The 21,895-nt window shown below is 44.1% G+C and overlaps 2 protein-coding genes and 1 non-coding gene across 3 annotated transcripts in view; 2 read left to right on the top strand and 1 right to left on the bottom strand.

The window, feature by feature from the left end:
* Window positions 1–2,078, bottom strand: part of LOC111863541 (probable very-long-chain enoyl-CoA reductase art-1) — a 10,120-nt gene extending 8,042 nt beyond the window's left edge. The window contains exons 1-2 of the mRNA XM_023849949.2: window positions 2,026–2,078; window positions 1,733–1,783 (exon numbers count right to left, since the gene is read on the bottom strand). Of these exons, the coding sequence (XP_023705717.1) occupies window positions 1,733–1,783; window positions 2,026–2,031 (57 nt within the window). The 5' untranslated portion in view covers window positions 2,032–2,078. The remainder of the gene's footprint in view (window positions 1–1,732; window positions 1,784–2,025) is intronic.
* A 167-nt stretch (window positions 2,079–2,245) lies between these two features.
* On the top strand, window positions 2,246–6,212 carry LOC111863540 (dnaJ protein homolog 1). The gene is made up of 3 exons (XM_023849948.2): window positions 2,246–2,461; window positions 3,588–4,432; window positions 5,527–6,212. The coding sequence occupies exons 2-3, from the start codon at window positions 3,602–3,604 to the stop codon at window positions 5,758–5,760; spliced, it is 1,065 nt and encodes a 354-aa protein (XP_023705716.1). The 5' UTR covers window positions 2,246–2,461; window positions 3,588–3,601; the 3' UTR covers window positions 5,761–6,212.
* Window positions 6,213–21,319: 15,107 nt separating this feature from the next.
* Trnal-caa lies at window positions 21,320–21,437 on the top strand. The gene is made up of 2 exons: window positions 21,320–21,357; window positions 21,393–21,437. It is a non-coding gene; the product is annotated as a tRNA-Leu (tRNA).
* The last annotated feature ends 458 nt before the right edge of the window (window positions 21,438–21,895 follow it).

The following is a 21,895-nucleotide window of genomic DNA, read 5'->3' as shown; positions in this document are numbered from 1 at the left end:
GGTATGTTCTTTAGTCTGCTTGACCGTGTCTCACGGTGTTGTCGCTTGCAGATTTACCTATACTTCTTCAACCCTGAAGATGGGGGCAATACGTTCCTCCGAAACGTCGGTTAACACATATACACGGTGCCAAATCCCAGAAGACTGCTCTCTTCATAGTCACCGCCGTGAAAGCCTCAAATCTTACATGTATTTTTCTTATTTCCACTCTATTCTTAAGTATGGAATAATTTTTGGGGGCAACTCAAGAATAATGTTAGAGTTTTTAAACTACGAAAAAAAGTAATAAGGATTATATCTGGAGTGGGACCTAGAGACTCATGTAGGGATCTTTTTAAGAAATTGAATATACTGCCATTGTCATGTTAATACATTCTCTCGATGATGTTTGTGATTGATAATCAAACTAAAGTTTGTTCAGGTTTAGATGTTCATGGTTTGAATACAAGAAATCGAAAGCAATTATATTTGCCAAACTTGAATCTTTCTGCTTTTCAGAAAGGTACTATGTTTACTGCTATTAAACTATTCAACAGATTGCCCATAACCATTCAAAGCCTTAAAGAGGATAGAATTAGTTTTAAAAATAGGCTGTTTTTATATCTTATGAATAATTCCTTTTATACAGTTTCTGAATATGTGGAGCATAACATAAACAATTAGTTTTAATTATTTCGTTATCTGTGTGTTTGTTTAAATTTTTGTATGACGACCTTCATGTCCATTTATTTGGACTTGTGAAATGAAATGTATGTATGTATGTATGTACATCTGTTCTCCCTTCCTGGTGCAGCATCTTGGTATCTGCAATCTCTCCAGAGTAGCCCATTCAGGTACATCTCTGACTGTGTTATCCTGATCTGAGCACCTCCCGAATACAAATGCAGAGCATTACTGCTATGCCGCTCTGCTCAGTTTCAGCCACTGTAGCTGTCGGTGGCCATGCAAAGCAGTTCCCTGGGGCACCCCTTCCATACGTCCTTCGAGCTGTAATCCTTTCTTTTACTCCTCTCATCTACAGACAGGTGAATACCTCAAAAGCCATCACCCCACCATCCACGGGGCATCTGTTGGTGGCCTTAGTATAGCTGGGGGTCACAGTTCCCAGAAGAGAACATAGTGTGTCGGCTGTTTTGAAATGGACTGTGTCATTATTGTCAAAAGCCATGAAGTTCAACTAGAAATATTCTAAAGAAATATATGATGTTGGCCAGAGAAAGTTACTGTGCATCAAAAGTTTAATGAATCTTGAGGGTGCTAGAGCCACAAAACTGAGGTTAAGGAGGTTCAGATGGCAGTTCACCTGGAGCACATCAATGGTCAAAGAGACCAGGCACTTCTGGATAAATAAACATGGTCTGGTGCTTGTGTAGCAGCAACTGGCTAAGCATGGTGCCATGGTGCTTCCCCAGTAACCGCACCTACCTGCTCACAGAGACACAGACTTTGAATACTGTATTTCAAGTCATACATGGTGGCTTTAAGAAAAGTTCTGAACTGTAAAAATGTTGTGGAGCTCATGAAGAAGAGTGTTCNTTAAGTTCAGAACTTCTATTTATGTTGTTTCTTCTATTACAATAATATTACTTTTGTGTTTATGGGAGTTTTAAAGTTTAGAGGCCGAACACGGAAATGCTACTAAATAAACAGGCACTTTCCTCCTACAACGTCCACAGGACTGAAACTTGCACTCTCATGCTAAGGTTAAAGGTGAGAATATGCTCATACTTACACTGTTTAAAACTCCAACCGACTTTGAAGTCTGGGCGCTCAGTATTTCTACCTTAAATAAAGAAAGACAACGTGAAAAAGCAATGTAATAAAGGAAGAAATAACTAAAACACATGCAGGTACAATCGCCGAAAGGCAACATACAATCGGCAATTAGCCCAGTTACTTATTATACCGTTGTAAAAACGATTTTTACGTGGAACAGCGCCTCAATTAGGCACATCTTTATTACAGAAATATTATTATTGTTTAAGAAAACTGTCTAGTTTCGCCGTAACATAAAATTGTACTTACCTCCATTACTCTGACGAAGATAAAATCTAGTTACAATTTTTTACCTATAGATAGCTGCATCGTCGATGAGTATCCAAACATCTTACAAGCAATATAACCAATTTCATGCAAGATAGCTCAATAGCTGACGTTGACATGGGTCTGTATTAAATACCGGAAAAGGAATATCTTTCCTAGTGAAGATACTTGATGTCGTTGGCGTAGTGCCAGGTTCCAGAATCTTCCGGAATTTTACAGAACGAATGATGAGTATATATGCTTGAAACCAGACTTTCTATTGGTTCAGTTGACGAAACGAAGGCGAAGCTATCGTGGTAAACAGCAGTGATTGTTCGTTGCCCAACGTTGTAATATTCTCGACGTATATACTGCTAAGATACACGTATTTGGAATAAGGGATACCAGTGTTATAAGTTTAAATATTGAATTCTGAAAGGTGAGTAATGCATCAATTTGGCACTAAGTCTTTTTTTTGTGAAGACCTGTTACGTAAGCGACCCCATTACTCTTCTCGGATTACAGTTCGTACCAAGGAAAGCTGGTGTGAAGTAGGGAAAATCAATTTCGATTACAGTGTTGCTTTATGTATAGTGTGTTTAAGTTTTAAAAAAAGATAAGCGTAATCATAAAGAATTCAGTGATTTGCCTTATGCTGTAAACAGTTCCTTTCCATCTGCTATGCATTACCAGTAGCGTTGGATGATAACGAAGCTAATTTGATTAATGGTGAAGAGGAAAGGAATTACTTCGGATTGTTGAGTTGTAATGTTATATTAATAAATTAAGACACTGTCAAACAATTTAAAAGGTGAAGATTACAGTTATCTGTTATGTGACGCCATGTAGGTAGTTAACCGACTTATAGGAGGAACCTGCTGAATCCATCTTCGGGGTAGAAGAGTAAGCCGAGCGTGTAAAAGTGGTGCAGGTGAAGGGAAGGGGAAGACTGGGTCAGGGGCCCTTGAACCATCCATATTCTGTAGTCTCAAAATTGTCGGTGAATAGTTGACAGTCACATAGAGCAGGTGAAACCAAATGAAGTCTGAGGCTATTCACAGTGTTGCCGGTGTGCTTCGTATACGTCATATGGAATACTTTTAAGGAGAAAATCAGGTGTAAGAAAATCATTAGAATTATCTCTGATGTGAGGTCCTTACAGGGGTGGTTAGAAGAGTTCTGTCTTTGGGGATGTAATACAATATGATTTGTTGGAATTTAGTTTCTAATTCAGTGTCTATACTGTAGTACATGACTTGATTGGGCTGTGTTTTATTTGGTCCACTCTGTATTGTATATACTGAACTGTAATACTGATTCTGGAGTAATTATAAGGAATTTCTTGTTCATGATTTATTTATTTATTTTGTCACTGTAGATCATTGTACATGATATAGGACAAGTCAATTTTCATGTGACAATTACATTGTGCTTGCTTGTTGCATTTATTTGTGCACCTGCTAGTTTCGTGTCCTAATGAGGCAGGGTCCATGGAATGCATGTCATCCATCTACCTGTGTTCCTGCCTACGAGTCTTATATGATGATGGTTATTTTTCATTTTAGATTGCAACCCAGACATGGGGAAGGATTATTACAAAATCTTAGGCATCTCAAAAGGGGCATCTGATGATGAGATCAAGAAAGCGTACCGTAAACTTGCCCTCAGATATCATCCAGACAAAAACAAGTCACCTGGAGCAGAAGAGAAATTCAAGGAGGTGGCGGAAGCGTACGAAGTGCTGAGTGATAAGAAGAAGAGAGATGTGTTTGATCAGTTTGGTGAAGAAGGCCTGAAGAGTGGTTCAGCAGGTGGCAGTGAAGGGCCTGGGGGTGGATTCACCTACACATTCCATGGTGACCCTCGTGCTACATTTGCCCAGTTCTTTGGTACTCCAAACCCATTCCACACATTTTTTGACCTTGGTGGATCTGGAGGTAACCGAATGTTTGGCTTCCAAGATGACATGGAGTTGGATGATGATCCATTTACAACCCTAGGAATGGGCAATGCAAGGCCCGGGGGTCCTGGTGGGGCATTCCGGTCACATTCTTTTAACTTCCACACTGGCTCTCCTGTTCGTGGGAAGGACAAACTTCAGGACCCGCCCATAGAGCATGATCTGTATGTCACCTTGGAGGATATCACTCGTGGCTGCACAAAGAAGATGAAGATCTCGCGACGTGTCCTCCAGCCCGATGGGTCCTCGCAGAAAGAAGACAAAGTGTTGACTATCAATGTGAAACCAGGCTGGAAGGCAGGCACAAAGATAACGTTCCAGAAGGAAGGGGACCAGTGTCGCAACAAGATTCCTGCTGATATTGTGTTCATTATTAGGGACAAGCCACACGCACTGTTCAAACGGGAGGGCAGTGACATCCGGTACACAGCCAGGATCTCACTTAAGCAGGTAAGTGTTATGGACTAACTTGAGGTGCAGTTTTCCTGGTGGTGGAGGAAGAGGCGCAGCTCATTGCTGTTGCTTTAGGAGGTATTGCAAGTCTTTAATCATTGATATTGAAATACTGACCGTGCGTGTGCATATAGGAGCAAACAGGGCCCTGGACTACCTGAATATGGCATTGGTATGATCTGTTGGAGGTAACAAGTATTGCAAATGGGTGACTGTTGGCATTCAGTTTTGCAGACAGTATATATCTCAATTTATACAAGTGCAGACCTTTGCATTTCATTGGAGGGAGAATTATAGGTCAAGGGTTTGGGGGGATGGTGTGTGGTTTACCCAGAACTTACTACACAGCAGAAGACTGTAATGTCATTGGTGTTAAGAACATCTGATGGGGCTGCCAGGGGACTAGACAAAATTTTGTACACCCACACAGTGTAGTTGGGATGATCAAATTAAGGATGAGTTCTGTAGAGAGCATTTTTAGAATTTACAGAACTTGGCCCAAGGATGTGGGTTGTGTCATAAACCAAATATGGTACAAATGTTGTTACTGCTATTCAGATATTATGTAATACAGAACAATATAATGGCATCAAAGAAATATTTTCTTCATTTAATTTCCAGTTGAAGTATGTTCCCTCGAGAAAGGACAAATAAGATGAGACAATCTTTTTCAGTAGTGGGTGGGAGTTTACTGAATAACTTGATTGTTGTATAGTGGCACCTGGTGAGGTTATGCTTTGCCATATGGAGGTGTTGCATTCAGATTGTGTGTGGAACATTTGCACAATGAATGACAGTAACAAGAACAGATAGTCACTGGAAAGTGGGAAGAATATGACCAAACACTGCACTGATGGGAACACAAGATTCCTGCCTGCCCCCTGTTGCTTTCCCCTGGGGTTCATGCCAGCCAACCCAAAGCACTTGCAGCTAGGGAAGGTTCCAACATTGTGTGAACAGGCTGGACTGGATCTAAGAAGTAGGCTGAGGAAGAATGTGTAATACACAGAAGGGTAGCCTCAGTGTAGTCTAGGAGTCGGTAAATAAGTGGAGTGAAACAGAAATTGATTGATGGTTGTTTTCTATTTCAGGCATTATGTGGTTCAATCATTAATGTTCCTACACTTAGTGGAGACAAGATTCCTATCAACCTGATGAATGAGATTGTGAAACCAGTAACTGTAAAGCGAATCCAGGGCCAAGGACTTCCATTCCCTAAGGAACCTAGTCGAAAGGGAGACCTCATAGTCTCATTTGATATAAAGTTCCCGGACAACATCACACAGAGTGTGAAAGACATCTTATATGACACGCTCCCTAACTGACATTGTTGTGAGAGAGTGCGTTTGTTAGTGTGGAGGCTGCATGGAAGAACAAGGAGTGACTCTCCATGCAACATGTTCATATCACAATGTGAGTCTGATTCACCTCATTACATCCGGTATCACCGTTTCACGTATGTGAGTTACATTTGTGTTGGCCGGCCTGGGTATGACTGTTGAGTGTGACTTGAATGATTTTTCTTATCAGGCGTAATTGCATTGTATTTTAGTTCTGTTAACGGCATAGAAACCAGTCCCAACTGAGTTACTTTTATGTTCTACGTGTGTTTCCATTTCTCTCAGTTGGCTAGACTATATTTTGTACGTTTTAGTACAACGCTTTTATAAAAAGAAACAGTTTCGCTCCTAATCTTGTACATATGTTTCAGCACAATGTATTATAAAATGTAGATAGAACAAATCAATTTGTATAATAAATATGGTACCTAAATGTGCACCATTCTTTTTCTTATTATTGACTTGCAGTTTCAGCAGTTGTAAGTTTTTATTTTTGTGCACCAGAATATTGTAGATTATAGAAACTTCAGCTGCAGGATGGAGATTACCCATGGAAGTAAGAGTTAATGAAAAATCAAGTTGGAGTGACAGGTTCTATTCACTTGCTATGATGAAAACCCTCTAAGTGCTATATCCTTTGTCAGACCGTCCAGAAGTCTGCAGCCATAATCCTTAGTGCTAGAGTTGGTACGTTGCCACGTTGTGTGGGCACAGTTCTTTCATTGAGACTTTACAGCAGTGCATTTGGACGTCACTGGAGTTAACTGAACTTGATCTGGCAACAAATATAACTCGGTGATTCCACTTCAAGGTTTGATAAACTCTGAATTTAAAATACCTGGTGCTATAAATTACCGGACCTCATGTGACATTTTAGGTGTCTGAATGTACACTGACCCCATGTTGAAGGCAGATCGCACAAGTGACGTTGAAGTCATGGTGAATTTAAAAGTGCCACCACACAAATGAACCATTTCCTCTGGTCACCTTTTCCAGAATTTCCAAAGCAAATTAATTATGAATATATGCAAATGCCATCTGCAAGTGAGTAACAGTTACAGGACATTATGAAACTAAGAGACTGTATCACGAGTGGACAGACATGCTTGAAGGGCTGAATTTGGAATCTGCAGTTGCCTTGTTAGGCCTCAAGGAGGTTATATTCCAAAATAAGACTGTACTTAAAGTATATCATACTTGAACTAATTATTTTTCCCAGCAGACATCATGTTAATGCAACACGTGGTGCTGCTTACAACTGCAGCAAGTCTGATGTAATGGTGGTTACAAAATGGCAGCCTGTGCTTCCTATATGGTTGCTTTGCTTCACTAGCAAGATGGAGTGGCACAAACCACTAAAATTAAGAAATTAAGTTTACACAGGTAACTGGAACAAAGTGGAGTTTCTATGGAGCAAAACTCATAATATCTCGGTGTTGTGTCAGGTCCATGGAGGGAAACGGGAAACAGAAAGGTTACATTTTCATGTGTTACATATTTACACATTTCAATTCAGTGATGAAACTGGATATCAGAAAGCAGAGAATATCCAAGAGGAAACAAATGTAAAATTACAGAAGTTTTGGGAACTTCCGCATGTACTCCAAACTGGAATACCCATATTGGTTGATCTGTTTCAATTTCCATTGTTTACAATTCCTTTTTAGATTATAAATCTTCCCTATGAGTGCCCCCCCCTCCAATCCGAATCATTGCTCATTTGCTCCTGATAAGATAAAACAGTTTCAGAGAGACATACCAGCCTATGTATAGTGACACTGTTTTTCTCAGACACATTTTGTATGTTAATTACCGAGTTCACAGACCACTTCAGCACCCTATCCAGAGCCGGATGAGTCCACTTCACACCCCCGCCCTATTTGAGATTCAACTCAATATTATCCTCCCAACTATGCCTATGTCTTCAAAGCGATCTTTCCTTTCAGGTTTTCCAACCAAAATTTTGTGTGCATTTCTGATCCCCCCAATTCGTACTTTATGCCACGCCCATCTCACTGTGGTTACCGCAATAACATTTGGCTAGAAATAATTACAAATGGCCAATCCTCTCCGACTATCCTCCAACCTTTTTCTTACATCCCTTCCCTTGGGTGCAAGCGTTTTAAAAAATATGCTCATTTATCTCTCCGAATTGTAAAATGTCCCATGCCTTTGGTGCATGCTTGTAAGTTGGACACCCCTGGCCTTGGCAGGAGACGCACCGGTTGTAAATTTGGAAAAACCGAGGCGTCAGATGTTCCCCCAGGACGCGCACACTCATTACGGGCCCAACCCACGGCGCAACGAGAGCAAAACCCACGCTGTACCGCGGATGTCGGAAGCCTACGGTTTATTTAATGATTCCCAGCAGGACAAGAGACCGCTCTCCTCTCCATAGCACGCAGATCGGCTCTGGGGCCCATCGAGCATCGTATCGGGGGTAATGTGGCCGGCGCGTGCAGCTGTGTGTCGAGATTACGCATGCGTCGGTGCCGCCGAACCCACAGCAGCAAGTCATGTCTCACTCTTCTCTTCATGCAGCCCCTCGTTTGTTCAGTGGTAAGAAACTTACCACTCGATGGATTCCTATCAAAATAACTGTGGTCTTTCAAGCAGTTGCCAATCGCCGTTAGAGCTTGCACCGGAGCTTCCCCCCCCCCCAAGTAAGAGCAATTAAACTACAAACCATAACACAAAATAATTAAAGAAATTAACTTACAAAGTGAGGATATAAACAAACCGGTCTTCTAGTATTTCATGTTTTTGTTTCTTGCCCTCACGGGCCGCCACTGACAAAAAAATGGCGCATTTAAAAGCTCACCCAAATGTGTACACAGCTTATTGGACAAAACGCACTGGCATGAAACAGATTATTATATCCCTAATGCTACTCCATGACAGTAGGGGCTGTGACGTCACAAAAGTTTGCGTATATGGGATATGAAGCCGACCTGTGACGTCATTTGTTCAAGCTGCGGCGGCCTTGAGTGCGCTCACGACCAATTAGACTTCAGCTGTTTCTGTCACACATGCAGTTCAGAGCGAATGGAATGAGAATTTAATATTTTGCACAAGAATCTCTTGGGGTTGCCTTCTTGCGGTTGCAAATCAACTTTTTTTTTTCTTGCCGAAGCCAACCAAAAGGAAAGAAATCAAATCCACAGAGACAGGAACTATATTTACCTGTACTTACGTAAATATTCTCCACATCGAAAACCGTTTGAAACAAAACCATTTCGTGCCACATGCACAACAGACATTTCATATGAAGACATTTAATACAATTAGCGGATGTAGGCCTAACAAGCATGGGACTTATGTGGGCTGATAATATTAAACTGGCATGTGAATCAGATTGGTCTGGCACAGGACAGGGACCAATGGCGCACTCTTCTGAACTTTCGGATTTCATAAATAGCAGGGACGTTCTTTACCTGAGACAATTAGTTTCTTAAGGAGGACAGAGGACACTGTTCTATGAAATAGTCTATAGGATGGATCAGCAAGTGGGCCGTGCGAGGGACACGCGAATTGGATCACAAGGGACTTTCTGAACAGCGAACGTTGTGGAAAGTTGGGCCGGAAAGTCAGTGCTACTCATTAACACTTCTCCGTTAGCTTTGTGCCAAGAGCAGTGAATGAAGGGTCTATTATCAGAGAGTGTGAACATGCGCTTGGGCAATCTGTGACGGCCACGATATCGAATTATCGAAAGTGCCAGACGAGTGGGTAGCGCCCCCGCAGACTCGCCTGCTTCACTTTAATGACCAGGGCAAGCAAATGTCAGGACAGCGCCGCAAATCAGCCCATGCCCGCTGACTCCCACCTTTTGGACAGTAGATTATCCAGTATAATTCTATCGTTCAAGCAATTATACAATCTGAGCTGGTGGGAGCGTCGTTAAACGAGTCAGAAATAATAGACTTGAAAGGATTCTGACGATGGTGTATACTGTACTTCTTTTGGCTTGTTTTGTACTTCATCCATCGTCTGGTATGTAAAAGACAAAGGACCACGACGTTTCGGAGACTGGATCTGTTTCCGTCTTCAGGTGGGTAAGGAAGGATAAACCTACTCAGTCGGGCCCGTTAGAAAGAGCTAGTCTCAATCACTGGTCTTTTGTTTTTTACATACCAGACGATGAATGAAGTCCAAAAGAAGTAGAGTCAGAAATAATTTGAGCCTGCCGACCGGTATTTGAACTGGAGGTCTACTAAATACAGGTAGGACGGACGGCCAGTCGGCCAGCCTCTCTCAGCGTGATCTAGTTGCAGCGACTAAGGGGCCAAGGTACTCCACATACTGCGGTGCCCCAATTGCAGACAAATCTGGGGCACGAGTTGGGTCACCATGACGCACGGGGTCCCAATACCCTTCCTCACCCCCAAACATCAGTGGTGATCAGACTGCGACACTCCCAAAGTTATGTCACGCGACACGAATGCCCATTAAAGGATGGTGTCAAGGCCGTGACTCAGCCGAGCGACGCACTGGCGGCGTGTAAAGTAGGGACACGGAGAACTGGGTTCATGTCCCGACTGCTACTTGCATCACGTTGCAAGGACAGAGAAAACATGAACCTAGATATCCTTGATTGAGTCTTGTCACGACAGATTTTTAATCTCATCTGTCAGTCGTCCAGAATATAAGATTGTTACCTGGATGTGATGACGCGCCCCCCATGCATCAGAATACTAGGCAACCTTCAGTACACGGATTATTCAAATGAGGGTACCCACCCCCCACTATTTATTATTGCGCCATTTCTTTCGAAACACGTCTATTGTCATTAGCCTAATCAGCAAGGCACTAACTTCATTGCGCTGAGCCCTTCTTGAAACCCCGCCAGTTGTGTAGCTACCCAAAAATATCCCAGTATTTTATGGAACCCGAAGGTTCATTACCGTATTCACAAGAGCCCTCCACTGGTGCCTATCCTCGGCCAGATCAATCCAGTCCATACCATCCCATCCTATCTCTCCAAGATCCATTTTAATACTATCCACCCACCTATGTCTTGATCTTCCTAGTGGTCTCTTTCCTTCTGGCTTTCCCACCAATAAACTATAGGCATTCCTCGTCTCCCCCATTCGTGCTACATGCCATGCCCGCCTTATCATCCTTGACTTGATCACTCTAATTATACTTGGAGAACAGTACAAGTTATGAAGCACCTCATTATGCAGTTTTCTCCAACCTCCTGTCACTTCATCCCTCTTCGGTCCAAATATTCTCCTCAACGCCCTGTTCTCAAATACCCTCAGTCTATGTTCCTCGCTTCATGTCAGAGACCAAGTTTCACACGCATACAGAACCACAGGCAAAATTGTACTTTCGTATATTCTAAATTTTAAGTTTCTAGAGAAGACAAAAGGTTCTGGACTCAATGGTAGCAAGCATTACCCGAGTTCAGTCTCCTCTTAATTTCCTCCTGAATCAGGTTTTGATTTGTTGTACTCGTTCCGAAATATCTGAACTGTGCCACATTTTCAAAACATCTGTTGGCTATTTTTATGTCATGAGTTTGCCCTACATTCTGGTGATGAGACAGCAACAACACATACTAATTTTCCTCTGCGTTTACTTCAAGACCAACCTCTTTACTTGCGTCAATTAAAGTTTGTGTTTTTCTTTGTGGTATCTACATGTATAGGTTCACATCATCAGCACAGACCAGCAGCTGTGTGTCCCATTTAATTACTGAAATTATTTTGTTATTGTATTTCGTTACACATTTCAATAAAAGTTCTCGATCTTAACCCTTCAAAGCACAGTGGTAATTATATACACCATATGCTTTAACATCTAAAATACTCTGCATCGTTTTTCCACAGAGTGTAGGGCTATTACCGTGTTCCGTATGATTTTCACGACGAACAGCGATTGTTTCCATTAAGGATAGGGCCCACCCCTTGTACATTCATTCAGTCATTCCATAAAGGATATTAATTAACTGGTCCTTGTTATGGAGCAGATGTGTCCTCTGTGAGGTGGATTTGGGTAAATTTTAGGGTTCAGAGGATAGGAATATTTTTCCTGCAGGGAGGAAAAAGTGTCGGGTTTTTTTTTTCAAGAAAAAATATTACTCTTAATTAGATTTCAGTTCCTTGTAAACTAAACTAACTCCTTGGAGCTGAGCCGTTCTTGAGAAGCCTCCAGTAGCTCAGCTACTCAAAAATATACCAACATTTATGGAACCCGAAGGTTCATTACCATGAATTTGATTTGTTTCATTCTGGTCCATCAGACTAACAAATTACAAAGACAAAACAGCTCTGTCCAGTGTGACTATTGAAGTTTTTACTACTTGAAAACTTAGCACCGTGACATGTTTCGGTCCTTATGGACCATGAACACAGCACGCCACGAACAAACACAGGACGATACCAAGAATCTCCTTCTCATGAGAGACAGGCGGCACGAGTTCAGCCCCCGTCAAGAAAGACAATAGGAGAAGGGACACGAACCTACCTGGTTTATAAATTTTAACTTAAATAACAAAGTTTTAAAAACTTTAATATACCAAGAAAGGTGCTGTAGTTGTGAAAAAGTTGGATTTTGCATATATTGTGCATTACAAACTTTGTATGTATATGTATTTTAACACTCAAAACACCCATTGTGATAGTAGTTTCCAAAAAGTATCGATGTTTCCTCTGATGATGGTCTATAGGGACCGAAACATGTAAGGTAGTAAAAACTTAAATAGTCACATTGGACGGAGCTGTTCATTGCCATGTTCACAAGAGCCCTCCAGTGGTTTCTTCTAAACCGGAGATAAAAATGGACGACACGGGCCAAACTGAAATGCGTCCGGCGACTTCAGTGTACAACCAGTGCCAAAAATATTGAGTATTTTTAGAGATGAAACATGTGCTCCAATAGGACACCACTTTATGCATCGAACGTGTCTCATGCCTTTGACACCTAGAAACGAAAGTGAAATTTCCCAGCATGCTCGGGTAGGCGGGAGAAAACACAAATGTGAGAACGTACGATGCAGTCTACACTGATTAGAGTAGGTCATGGAAACAGGCGACAATCGCTTTCCGTTAGTTCCCTTGCGCGATTTGACAAACTCGGCAAAATATCTAGAAAGTAAGACGAAATGGCTAACCCCGTAATGGGGAGCACAAAGCCCCCTGAAATTCCTCGCAATTCCCTACTCCGTGCCGTAATAGGCTTCTACGTTTCCCAGCGTCTGACAACAGTCTCGTTATACGTGACGTCACTTATGACGTAACCATGGGAGCTCCATATTTATGCGTAGTTGACGTGTTTGCTGTTGCATCTCGCGGCGCTGATGTCGAGCGCCGAAAATAGAACGGCGGATGTCCTCAATAATGTAGCAAATCTTATTTTAATGTCTAAAACGTTGCGAAGTAACAAAGATGCGAAACTTGTCGTTATGGTGACGTCACGCGACCCGACATCAGTTGAGAAGCTGAATATGGACATGAAGCCACTTTCTCCTGCCCAATTCGCAACGGACGAGGCTGTCATTGCTGTAGACGAGCTTCCCGCCGATCACGGTGGCCGCGCGGTCTAAGACATGAATTGTCTCCGCTCGCTCGGACGTTGAGATCGTAGGTTCGAATCCCACTCTGTGTTTGTGTTGTTCTGTATGTAGGTAGCGGCCTTGTGACGGGCTGCTCCCCCGTCCAAGGAGTCCTACCGACTGTGTATAGGATTAAGAAACTGAAAAAGAGGCCAAGGTCCAACAAAAGGACTGCAGAGCCTAGATAGATAGAACAGGTTCCCATGTAAGTACGTCAGAACGTCTTCCCGCGCTCCATCCTCTGTAGTCACTTGACAGGAGCTGGGGAGGGGCTGGAAGAGCCCCCAAATCGGTGCGAAAAGGGAACTGTACCCCGATACTTCGTACCTTGGCAGATGGCCTGCCTCAAGCAAGTCACGAGGAAAGTAACTCCATGCAGCTGAGAAGCTGACAGTAGCTCATGTGGTGAAGAAACAGCCTTTCTTTTTATGAAACATAGCAGAGTTCAGCAGAGTTCGTCATTAGAACCTATCTCAAGCAAGAATCCAGCCCACACATTACAAGTATTCCTTTAAAATTTTAATATCATCCTCACTTGTATGCAGGAATCGATATATCGTCGGGTTACGGGCTAAACGGCCCACGTTCGAATTCCGACACTGCAAGATTTCTCTCTTCTCCACAGTGTTCAGATCCACTCTGGGGCCCACCCAGCCTCCTATAGGACGGGTACGGGATGCTCTTGCCCCGAGGGTAAAGTATTCGGGACGTGAAGCTGACCACTCACCTCTATCTAGTGCCGATGTCAAGAATGGTGGAGCTATACCTCCACTCCGCCATATGACTTCGTGGCATTGTGTTTAATTACCTAAGTGCAGGGCAACTTTGCCTTTTCCCTTACCTCCCATTTGTGCCTAAGTATCCCAAGTAGCACAATGCTGTGTACATTTCTAATTTCCCCTATCCTTGCTACATACCTCACCCTTCTCACCTTCCTCTAGTTGATCGCTCAGAAAACAGAAATTACGGAGCTACCCAGAATCTAATTTTCCCCGTCCTCTTAGATGCAACTGTTCTCCTGAGTGTCCCCAACCGCTGTTCTTCCCTTGTGCTGAAGAGACCTACAACAGGTGCCACACTTTGCTTATCCGTCAATGTGCGATAGATCTGGCAACACTGCGCAAATAGAGTGCTGCTAGATACTAATTCTGACGTAGATGGATCCGCCAGGAATAGTCTCTTTATCGTCAGCTGTCGTCATGTTCACAGGAATGCTTATGTAGAGAGGCTTCCTGAAGTTCCTGAAAGATAATAATAAGACGTTGCGATGTGCAGAGACAGAGCCGCCGCGTTCTGCATTCAGGCCTGGCACCGAGGCAGCTGAACCGACCGGACGTCACTGTCCTGCTCTGTACCCACCCAATCGGACGGAAGGGGTTGTGGTCCAGTGCAAGATAACTTTCATGGTGACAGGATGCTGAGCAAAACCACGACAATATTTAGTATAGCCGCTAACTGGTTTCTGCAGAATACAAATAAGAAGTGCGCCACTGAAGTCATTTCTATGTAACCCACATCGACACTGCATTTTTATATTACCTCCTCACCGGGGTCGCTCCCTGAGGGATGACGTTGACTACAGGCTCAAGGACCTACCCAGCCTCCTATGCAATGGATACTTAGAGGTAAAACGAGAGGAACATGAAAGAAATTACAAGTACGCCCACCTCCCCGTAAGTCTTCATGGCACGATGCCTCAGGGTCTTCTGAACACTGAATATAGAGATGCAGTTCATACCTCACAGGAAACACATTACGTCTCCGCTACCGAAACGAGCCGGGTAAGGCACACTCAGTGGGAAGAACGCGGTTTCGGTTGGTACAGACAGTTACCGAGGTGCCTTAAGGAACTAGTGCACCTTTACCGTCATTCGCAACAAAGTCGGGGGGGGGGGCATACACCCAGACTCAGGCCAGGAACACCTGATGGACTGACCCGCTCAACTCGTGAATCAGAGAAGTTGCCGAAGACACATGCTTTGACAGGCTTGTTACGTCACTCGCTTTACAAAGTTTCTCCTGTGCTTAATTAAGGGTCACATCATTAAGACGTATGGGGGAGTAGGAGTAAGGCTACACGCATCCCTAACCTCGGCACTACACGGAGGTCCGTCAGTGACAGCGTCGTTAAATAACCAACTTAAAGAACAGGTGGAGGGGAGTGGCCAGCTTCACTGCCTGGCCTTCACCCCAGTACTGACACGTTAGCTCGTTAGGCCCCAGAAATATCTAATAATATCGGGAATCGAACTCATAACTGTTCACTATACCGGCTGAGCTATCACGACTCTTTTACGTATTGCTTTGAGCCACGGCCGCTTCCTTCCACGTCCTTTCCAGTTCATTATTCACTCCACTCGATGAGGCACAGTCTGTTCTGACATAAGCCATAAGCACAAGTGAACAGATGCCCTGGGCTCCGTCTGAAGCAGGCTGCTTCTCCACCCTGAAGATGGAGGCGGTACTCTCCTCTTCCACCAGACTACACGGCGTCACATTAGAGAAGACGGTACTGTTGTGAACAGGTATTCCATAAAGAATGTCGGGATTGGTGCGGCATGTAGAACGCAAATAAGCACAGAGAAATAAATTTACATTTCTCTTCGCAGGTGTCCCAACCAAAACTGTATATGCATTTCATGGGTCCTACATGCTTTACTCGCCACACATTATGTTATGAGCCTGGATGGCTCATTCAGAGGCATATCAAGTGGTTCCATTCTCGTTTACCCCTCATACCATGGCAACCAGACCGACTCCTAGGCACTGGATTTGGGGGTTCTTTTGTAGGAGATAAAGCGGCCGGGACGCGAAGCTGATCGTGCTGAGGTTAAGAATGCGTGGAGCTATACTTTCACTTCCCCGTACGTATTTATGCAGTGCTGCTTAGTTAAGCGCAGGGCAGACGCGGGCTCCGTGGCTGGGTAAAGCTGTAACCCGGTGCGGGCTCCAACGCGCGCTGCGGCTCGCCACGCCAAAAATAGTAGGCAGCGCTGTTCGTGACGTCACCCACCCACGCACTCGGGCGGTCCTGGCGCGCGCCAGTCGCCGCCAACAATGCGGAGGTTTTCTTCAGTCCCTACACACGCATGTTGGAGCTGCAAACAGAAGTTCTGCTATGATTGGGATATGTGATCCGGCCCTGGTAGGAATCATGCGGACGGACAGACAAACATGCGCGTCATGGACCGCTTGAATTAAAGTCGCCCTGACGGAATACTGTCATTCATCACCTGCTGCTTTGGTGGGCTCTGGGGGGGGGGCAAGTTCAAATTGTAGTGTGCCTAGTGTAGTCCGTGATATGGAGGGGAGACGTAGCGTCCCAAAGCTCCATATTCACACTTGCACTTCACTGAACTGAGCACACCTGCGCGTCACGGTTGCAGACAGCTCAGGTTCGGCGGCTACTTCCCGCGCTGTCCGTGGAACAGGTCAGAGGGCCACTCGGTTTTGTGTGTGTGGGGCTCTTATGCACCTGGCGCTGTACGGAAAAGGGGCACGTCTTTCGTAAACGCCGTCGAGGGCAGCTGTGGTCTGGTCTGGCCCACGTGATCAGTCTGTAATTTGTACTGCGTGGTATCAATACATTTCTGTATCATTTGGCTGAAGCATTTTCGTGAGCTTTCAGTCTTCAGCGGCGCTCACCCAAATTTTGTTCTGGACCAGAAGAAACTACGAAGCTCCCGCAAACTCTGGACAGCGGGATACACCGGAAGGGGAAGGTGTCAGGACGAGCCGGCTGACTGCAGCCTTGAGGTGCTGCACGTCAGGTGCAATCAGTTATCGCGCAGTGCATAACGAGCTGCGATAACAGGAACCACAGGATGAAGCAACGTCGTGTTGAAAGTCACATCAACTCTTTAAAGAAACAGTGGTAACTATATGTACCACTCGCTTTAACATAGGAAAACTCCGAATTCCGCCCAGACAGTGTATTTGTGCGTTCCGTAAGGTTCTCGCAATAAACAGCCATTATTCCTAATGCTGTCCTGTAGCGTCCTGTGTTCTCCGAATTATCACGCGCACTTCTCGCAGTCCCCGTGCAACTTTGTCCGGGTATTATAATCCTCACTTCAGAAGCGTTCGTCTCTTGGAGGTAAAGGCCGGCCGGCGCGTAAGGCTGACAACCTCACCGCCATCTCTGAGCCGATTGTCTAGAAAATGTGGGAACCTCAACATCTCACAACCCTATGGGCCTCTACGGCCTGCTGCAGGGATACCTTTTCATTTTTGTTTTACATGTTTCGGCCCAGCCGACTGCCATCATCAGGTGTGGAGGCAGTGTGAGTACAGCGAGAGGAGCGAGTGATAATTTAGCGATTATTTCCTTAAACAGCACCAAGCGACTCTTTACATGCAGCAGTGTTCAAAATGATGGGAGGTAATGTTCGGAGGGCTCTTCGCGTTGGATTGAACTGGCTCCAGATAATGCCCAGTGGGAATGCAATCAGCCGAGATGAAGAAAAGAAACATTTCTGTGTTTCTAGCGTCTCTCACTGCGTGACGTCATATGAGCTACAACTTGCAGCGACGCCACATCTAATGCTCGTTTGTCTCGCCCGTTATAAACACGGACTACATGCGTGAAATCTAGTTGGGAGAGGAGTGACGTCACTTACAGGCAGGGAAACGTATTAACGCGGTTTTATGAAGGCTACAAAGTCACATTGCGACTGACGGTCGTTCAGTTAGTCAGTCGGTCAGTCAGTCAGTAAGTCTCATGACCAGATATTGATTACTGTTTGACAGTTACGGTCTTGTTTTTTGTGGGCGCCCTCTCTGACGAGAGGACGGTTCTGTCTTTTGTATATGCTGCTCGTCCTTGCCAGCGCAGTTTTTTTCTCGGGTCCGAGTCCCTTGGGACTCGCGACCATATTTTACTGTCTCAGATTTGAGACTTCCCTTTTCGTCGCCTCCTACGACTCGCAGGGTCACGGTGGAGGTCTGCAGTTCACACAGTATACAGAGATTCAGCCCGTACCTCACAGGAAACACTACGTCTCCGCCACAAAGCCCAACCGGTTATTGCTGTTTAGGGAAACAGTCGCTGTTTATTGCGAGAACCATACGGAACACACAGATACACTCTGTGGGCAGAATGAAGAGATTTCCTAATGTTAAAGCAGGTGGTACCGCTATGATTTACACTGTTAAACAATTCTTGGCCGCTGAAGTCGTCCAATTTAAGCTAGTGATTAAATTGGAATATTAAGAGCAAGACTTGGTGTAAGCGGCGTATAAACATCTGACACCTATATCCCTGCGGCACGGAATAGTGGTGCCATAGTGTCAGTTGTTACGTGAAACCAATATAAATATATATATTATGAGCAAAGGATGCCGCTTATCGTTTGAAATATTACACTTCGCAGCTGCTGTCCAGCGAGGTCTCAGGAATCGTTGGGAATATCGCTGGACCAGCGGCTTCGAAGATATAATTGTAAGAGGGTACTGAAGGATTCAAAGTTGTAACACCCGCCTTCCGTTTGAATGATCGAATGAGAAGCAGTGATGGAATATATCTGCGAGGGTGGGAGAATTAATGTCCCCAAACTCAAGGATATAGTCCAGGCTTCAAGGGGGACTTCTAATTTGGTGATTCCGACGGATAGACGTGTTCTGCAAATAATATATTAAACCAGTAAGCAATTGTAATGTGTGCAGTCGCATTATCATTACCCTTTGTCTCATAATCCAAGACCCGTAAACGATCCTGAGGAAGACTTTCATTGCCACCGGAACCCAACCCACACAACAAAATAAAGTAGAGGGTGAAGAGCGGTTGCACCGCTTTTACGGGGCTCCTCTCAGAATCAGTGTAATATCGACACGAACCTGAAGACAAATGTTTCAGGCACGGGAGCTGTTACTGCTTCTTCTTCCTCACTTCTTTAGCTGCATAAGTTCGCTGACGCAATGACTTAGGCCTCCGGGAATATGTACATCGCCGTAGAATGCCTAACGTTTCGTCAGACATTGTACTTGCAGTCGTCAGGGTTAATGCCTTGGGGAAGGGGGCGGGGGAGTAAATAGACGAGAAAGAGAATCGGTGTGCTAGCAGGAGGAGGGGTCACGTGGTATATGAGAGGCGGTGAAATTTCACGTGACCTAAGTCCTTCTTATCGGGGAACAAAGCCATAGGTTCGGATGGGAACATGATAACGAATTATAATATAATTATATAGGCCACGATCGGCTTCTTTACGCTGGGGCGTAAAGAAGGCGATCGTGGCCTATTTTAAGAGACTAGTCCTTAATTCCCCTCAAAATGCCAACAAAAGCAGGCGGCTTACTTTGCGAGATTTGAAATCGAAGCAACCGTACCCTCGCCCCAGCGGGGTACGTCATAAGCTTTACGCTCCGACCGCTTTATTTATGTCATAATGTAGTCCTAAGCTAATTAGGCTCACGTTAGTTCTAACTTGAATTCGGTTTCGGAGGCGGACGCGTCATCAACTCAGGACCGCTTTGAACTGCGGCTCGAAGGATTTTAATGACGACCCACCCCCTAAATTTCGCAGTTTGCATGATAATTTAAATCAAAGGCACATAGTCGATGTTAGGTTCTCACGGTGGTGTCTGTAACGTCAGTCACTCCGAAAGGTTCGTAAACTTCTACCAGACTACACGGAGTTAGTACTCGTGAACAATGTGAACGTTTAGCTGCCTTATAGACTGACATGTGCCATCGGTGGTTCATCGTTTGTACTCGTTTTTACGTGGGGTGGGTAGGAACGGAAGAATTATTGCAAATTAGGCTTACTGCCGTACCGTGGATTTTGAGTATTGATCCATATGAACACCAAGCACAGATCAGCAGTCCAAATAGACTAGTAAGCAGTTGCTTCGTAGCCACTAATTGCATGAGCGTTCGCGAGAACCGACTCGAACCGGTTCCAACAAGGCCGACCGATTGAGATAGACGTTTGAAGATACGGAGAAATAAATAGGACGTGTACGTTTCCAGTTTCGTTCTGTTTGCTCTTACAGATGGCAGGCTAATCAATACTTATCATCGGGGAAAAGTTCAAATATTTGCTACAGATGGCAGCAAATTACGCTTACTGAGCGGCATCTTCCAGCTAAATATGAAAGTGGGTAGGTGGCTAATGAACATGAACGAATGACCAGTACCGCTGAGTTGTAGTGGTTGCAGTTACGCTACAAAAACGTTGCGACCGATGTGCTAGTAGTTCCATCTGTTTCATGCGTGATTTTTATCCAATTACACAACACTATGTACCACTGAAATCTCTTTCCAACAATCCGGAGAAATTTTTTATCTTGTGAGGAGACACAACAAACGCGTTTAAATTATATTTTCTCTTTACTTTATATTTTGAGTCAAATGAGGGAAAAGCATACAGTGAGGGTGCTTGGGAACAGGATGCTGAGGAGAATGTTTGGACCTAGGTGTGCGTAACTTACAGGAGGATGGAGAAGACCACATAACGAGGCGCTACATAATTTGTACTCTTCACAAAATATTAGTAGAATGACAAAATATATGAGGGTGAGATGGGCAGGGCACGTAACACGTATAGGAGGGAAGAAAACTGCATACAAAATATTGTCAGAAAAACATGAAGGAAGGAGACCACTGAAAAGACCAAGACCTTTAAGGACAATATTAAAGTGGATCTCAAAGAAATAGGGTGGGATGGCGTGAGCTAGACTAATCTGGCTGTAGATAGGGAACTTTCGGTTACCAGAAAATGCTGACGATTTCTGGAGTAGCTGGGCTGTTATCGGTTTGTCAGGAACTCAAATTCCACCGAGCTCGAAAGAATTCAATGTTGTCAGAAGAGATGCTGAATTTTGAAACCAACCTAAAATTTAAATCATGATAAAACTGAAATGAATGTAACAGATTAATTCTTTTTCATTGCTTCAATCAGATATAACCATACTATTATGGAAATTCATAACGAGCGAAACGCCTAAGTTAAGGCTAAATACAACAATCTGCAGCTCCAAAAACTTAATGTCAGAATGGCCGAGCGGTCTAAGGCGCCAGACTCAAGGTATGTCCTTGCCTGAAATGAGAGGCAATGTAGCATTCTGGTCCTCTTTGAGGGCGTGGGTTCGAATCCCACTTCTGACAATTTTTTTTTATTTTGTTAATGCTTTCAACCACGTTGGTTACTATAACTATCACGTGTTTTAAATTACATTAAGAAAAATCATACACTTTACCGACAGGGAATTTACCTACTTCAAATGATCTCACAGTAAAAAGCGTTTATTTGTCTAACAGCATTAGACATTGGTCTTTGCAATAGAGGGAATGTGGTGTGAACACTACCGCCTTCTGGGGTGTAATACATCGTGGGGCCTGAAATTTACCAACGTTCCAGTAGGAACGTGCTACGTCCATCTTGCTTGCTTGGCTTACTTTCGACATTGAAGACTGATGTTCCACGTTGCTCCGAAACGTCGGCAAGTCTCGATCAGACTACACGACGATACATCTCAAAGATAGTACTATTCATATTCAGCCACGCGAACTTCAAATCTCACGAGACTTGAGTGTGTTTTCTGTGAGATATGAACTGAACTATA

The sequence above is a fragment of the Cryptotermes secundus genome, unplaced genomic scaffold (genome assembly GCF_002891405.2).
Source record: "Cryptotermes secundus unplaced genomic scaffold, Csec_1.0 scaffold184, whole genome shotgun sequence".
Taxonomy (NCBI): domain Eukaryota; kingdom Metazoa; phylum Arthropoda; class Insecta; order Blattodea; family Kalotermitidae; genus Cryptotermes; species Cryptotermes secundus.
The sequence above is the reverse complement of the archived record's forward strand: the minus strand, read 5'-3'. Positions and strand labels throughout refer to the sequence as shown.

Excerpts from the sequence above, each read along its gene's own strand:
- LOC111863540 (XM_023849948.2), top strand. The coding sequence starts at position 3,602 with ATGGGGAAGGATTATTACAAAATCTTAGGCATCTCAAAAGGGGCATCT. Across the intron at positions 4,433-5,526 it reads CCAGGATCTCACTTAAGCAG|GCATTATGTGGTTCAATCAT; the intron begins GTAAGTGTTATG and ends TTTCTATTTCAG.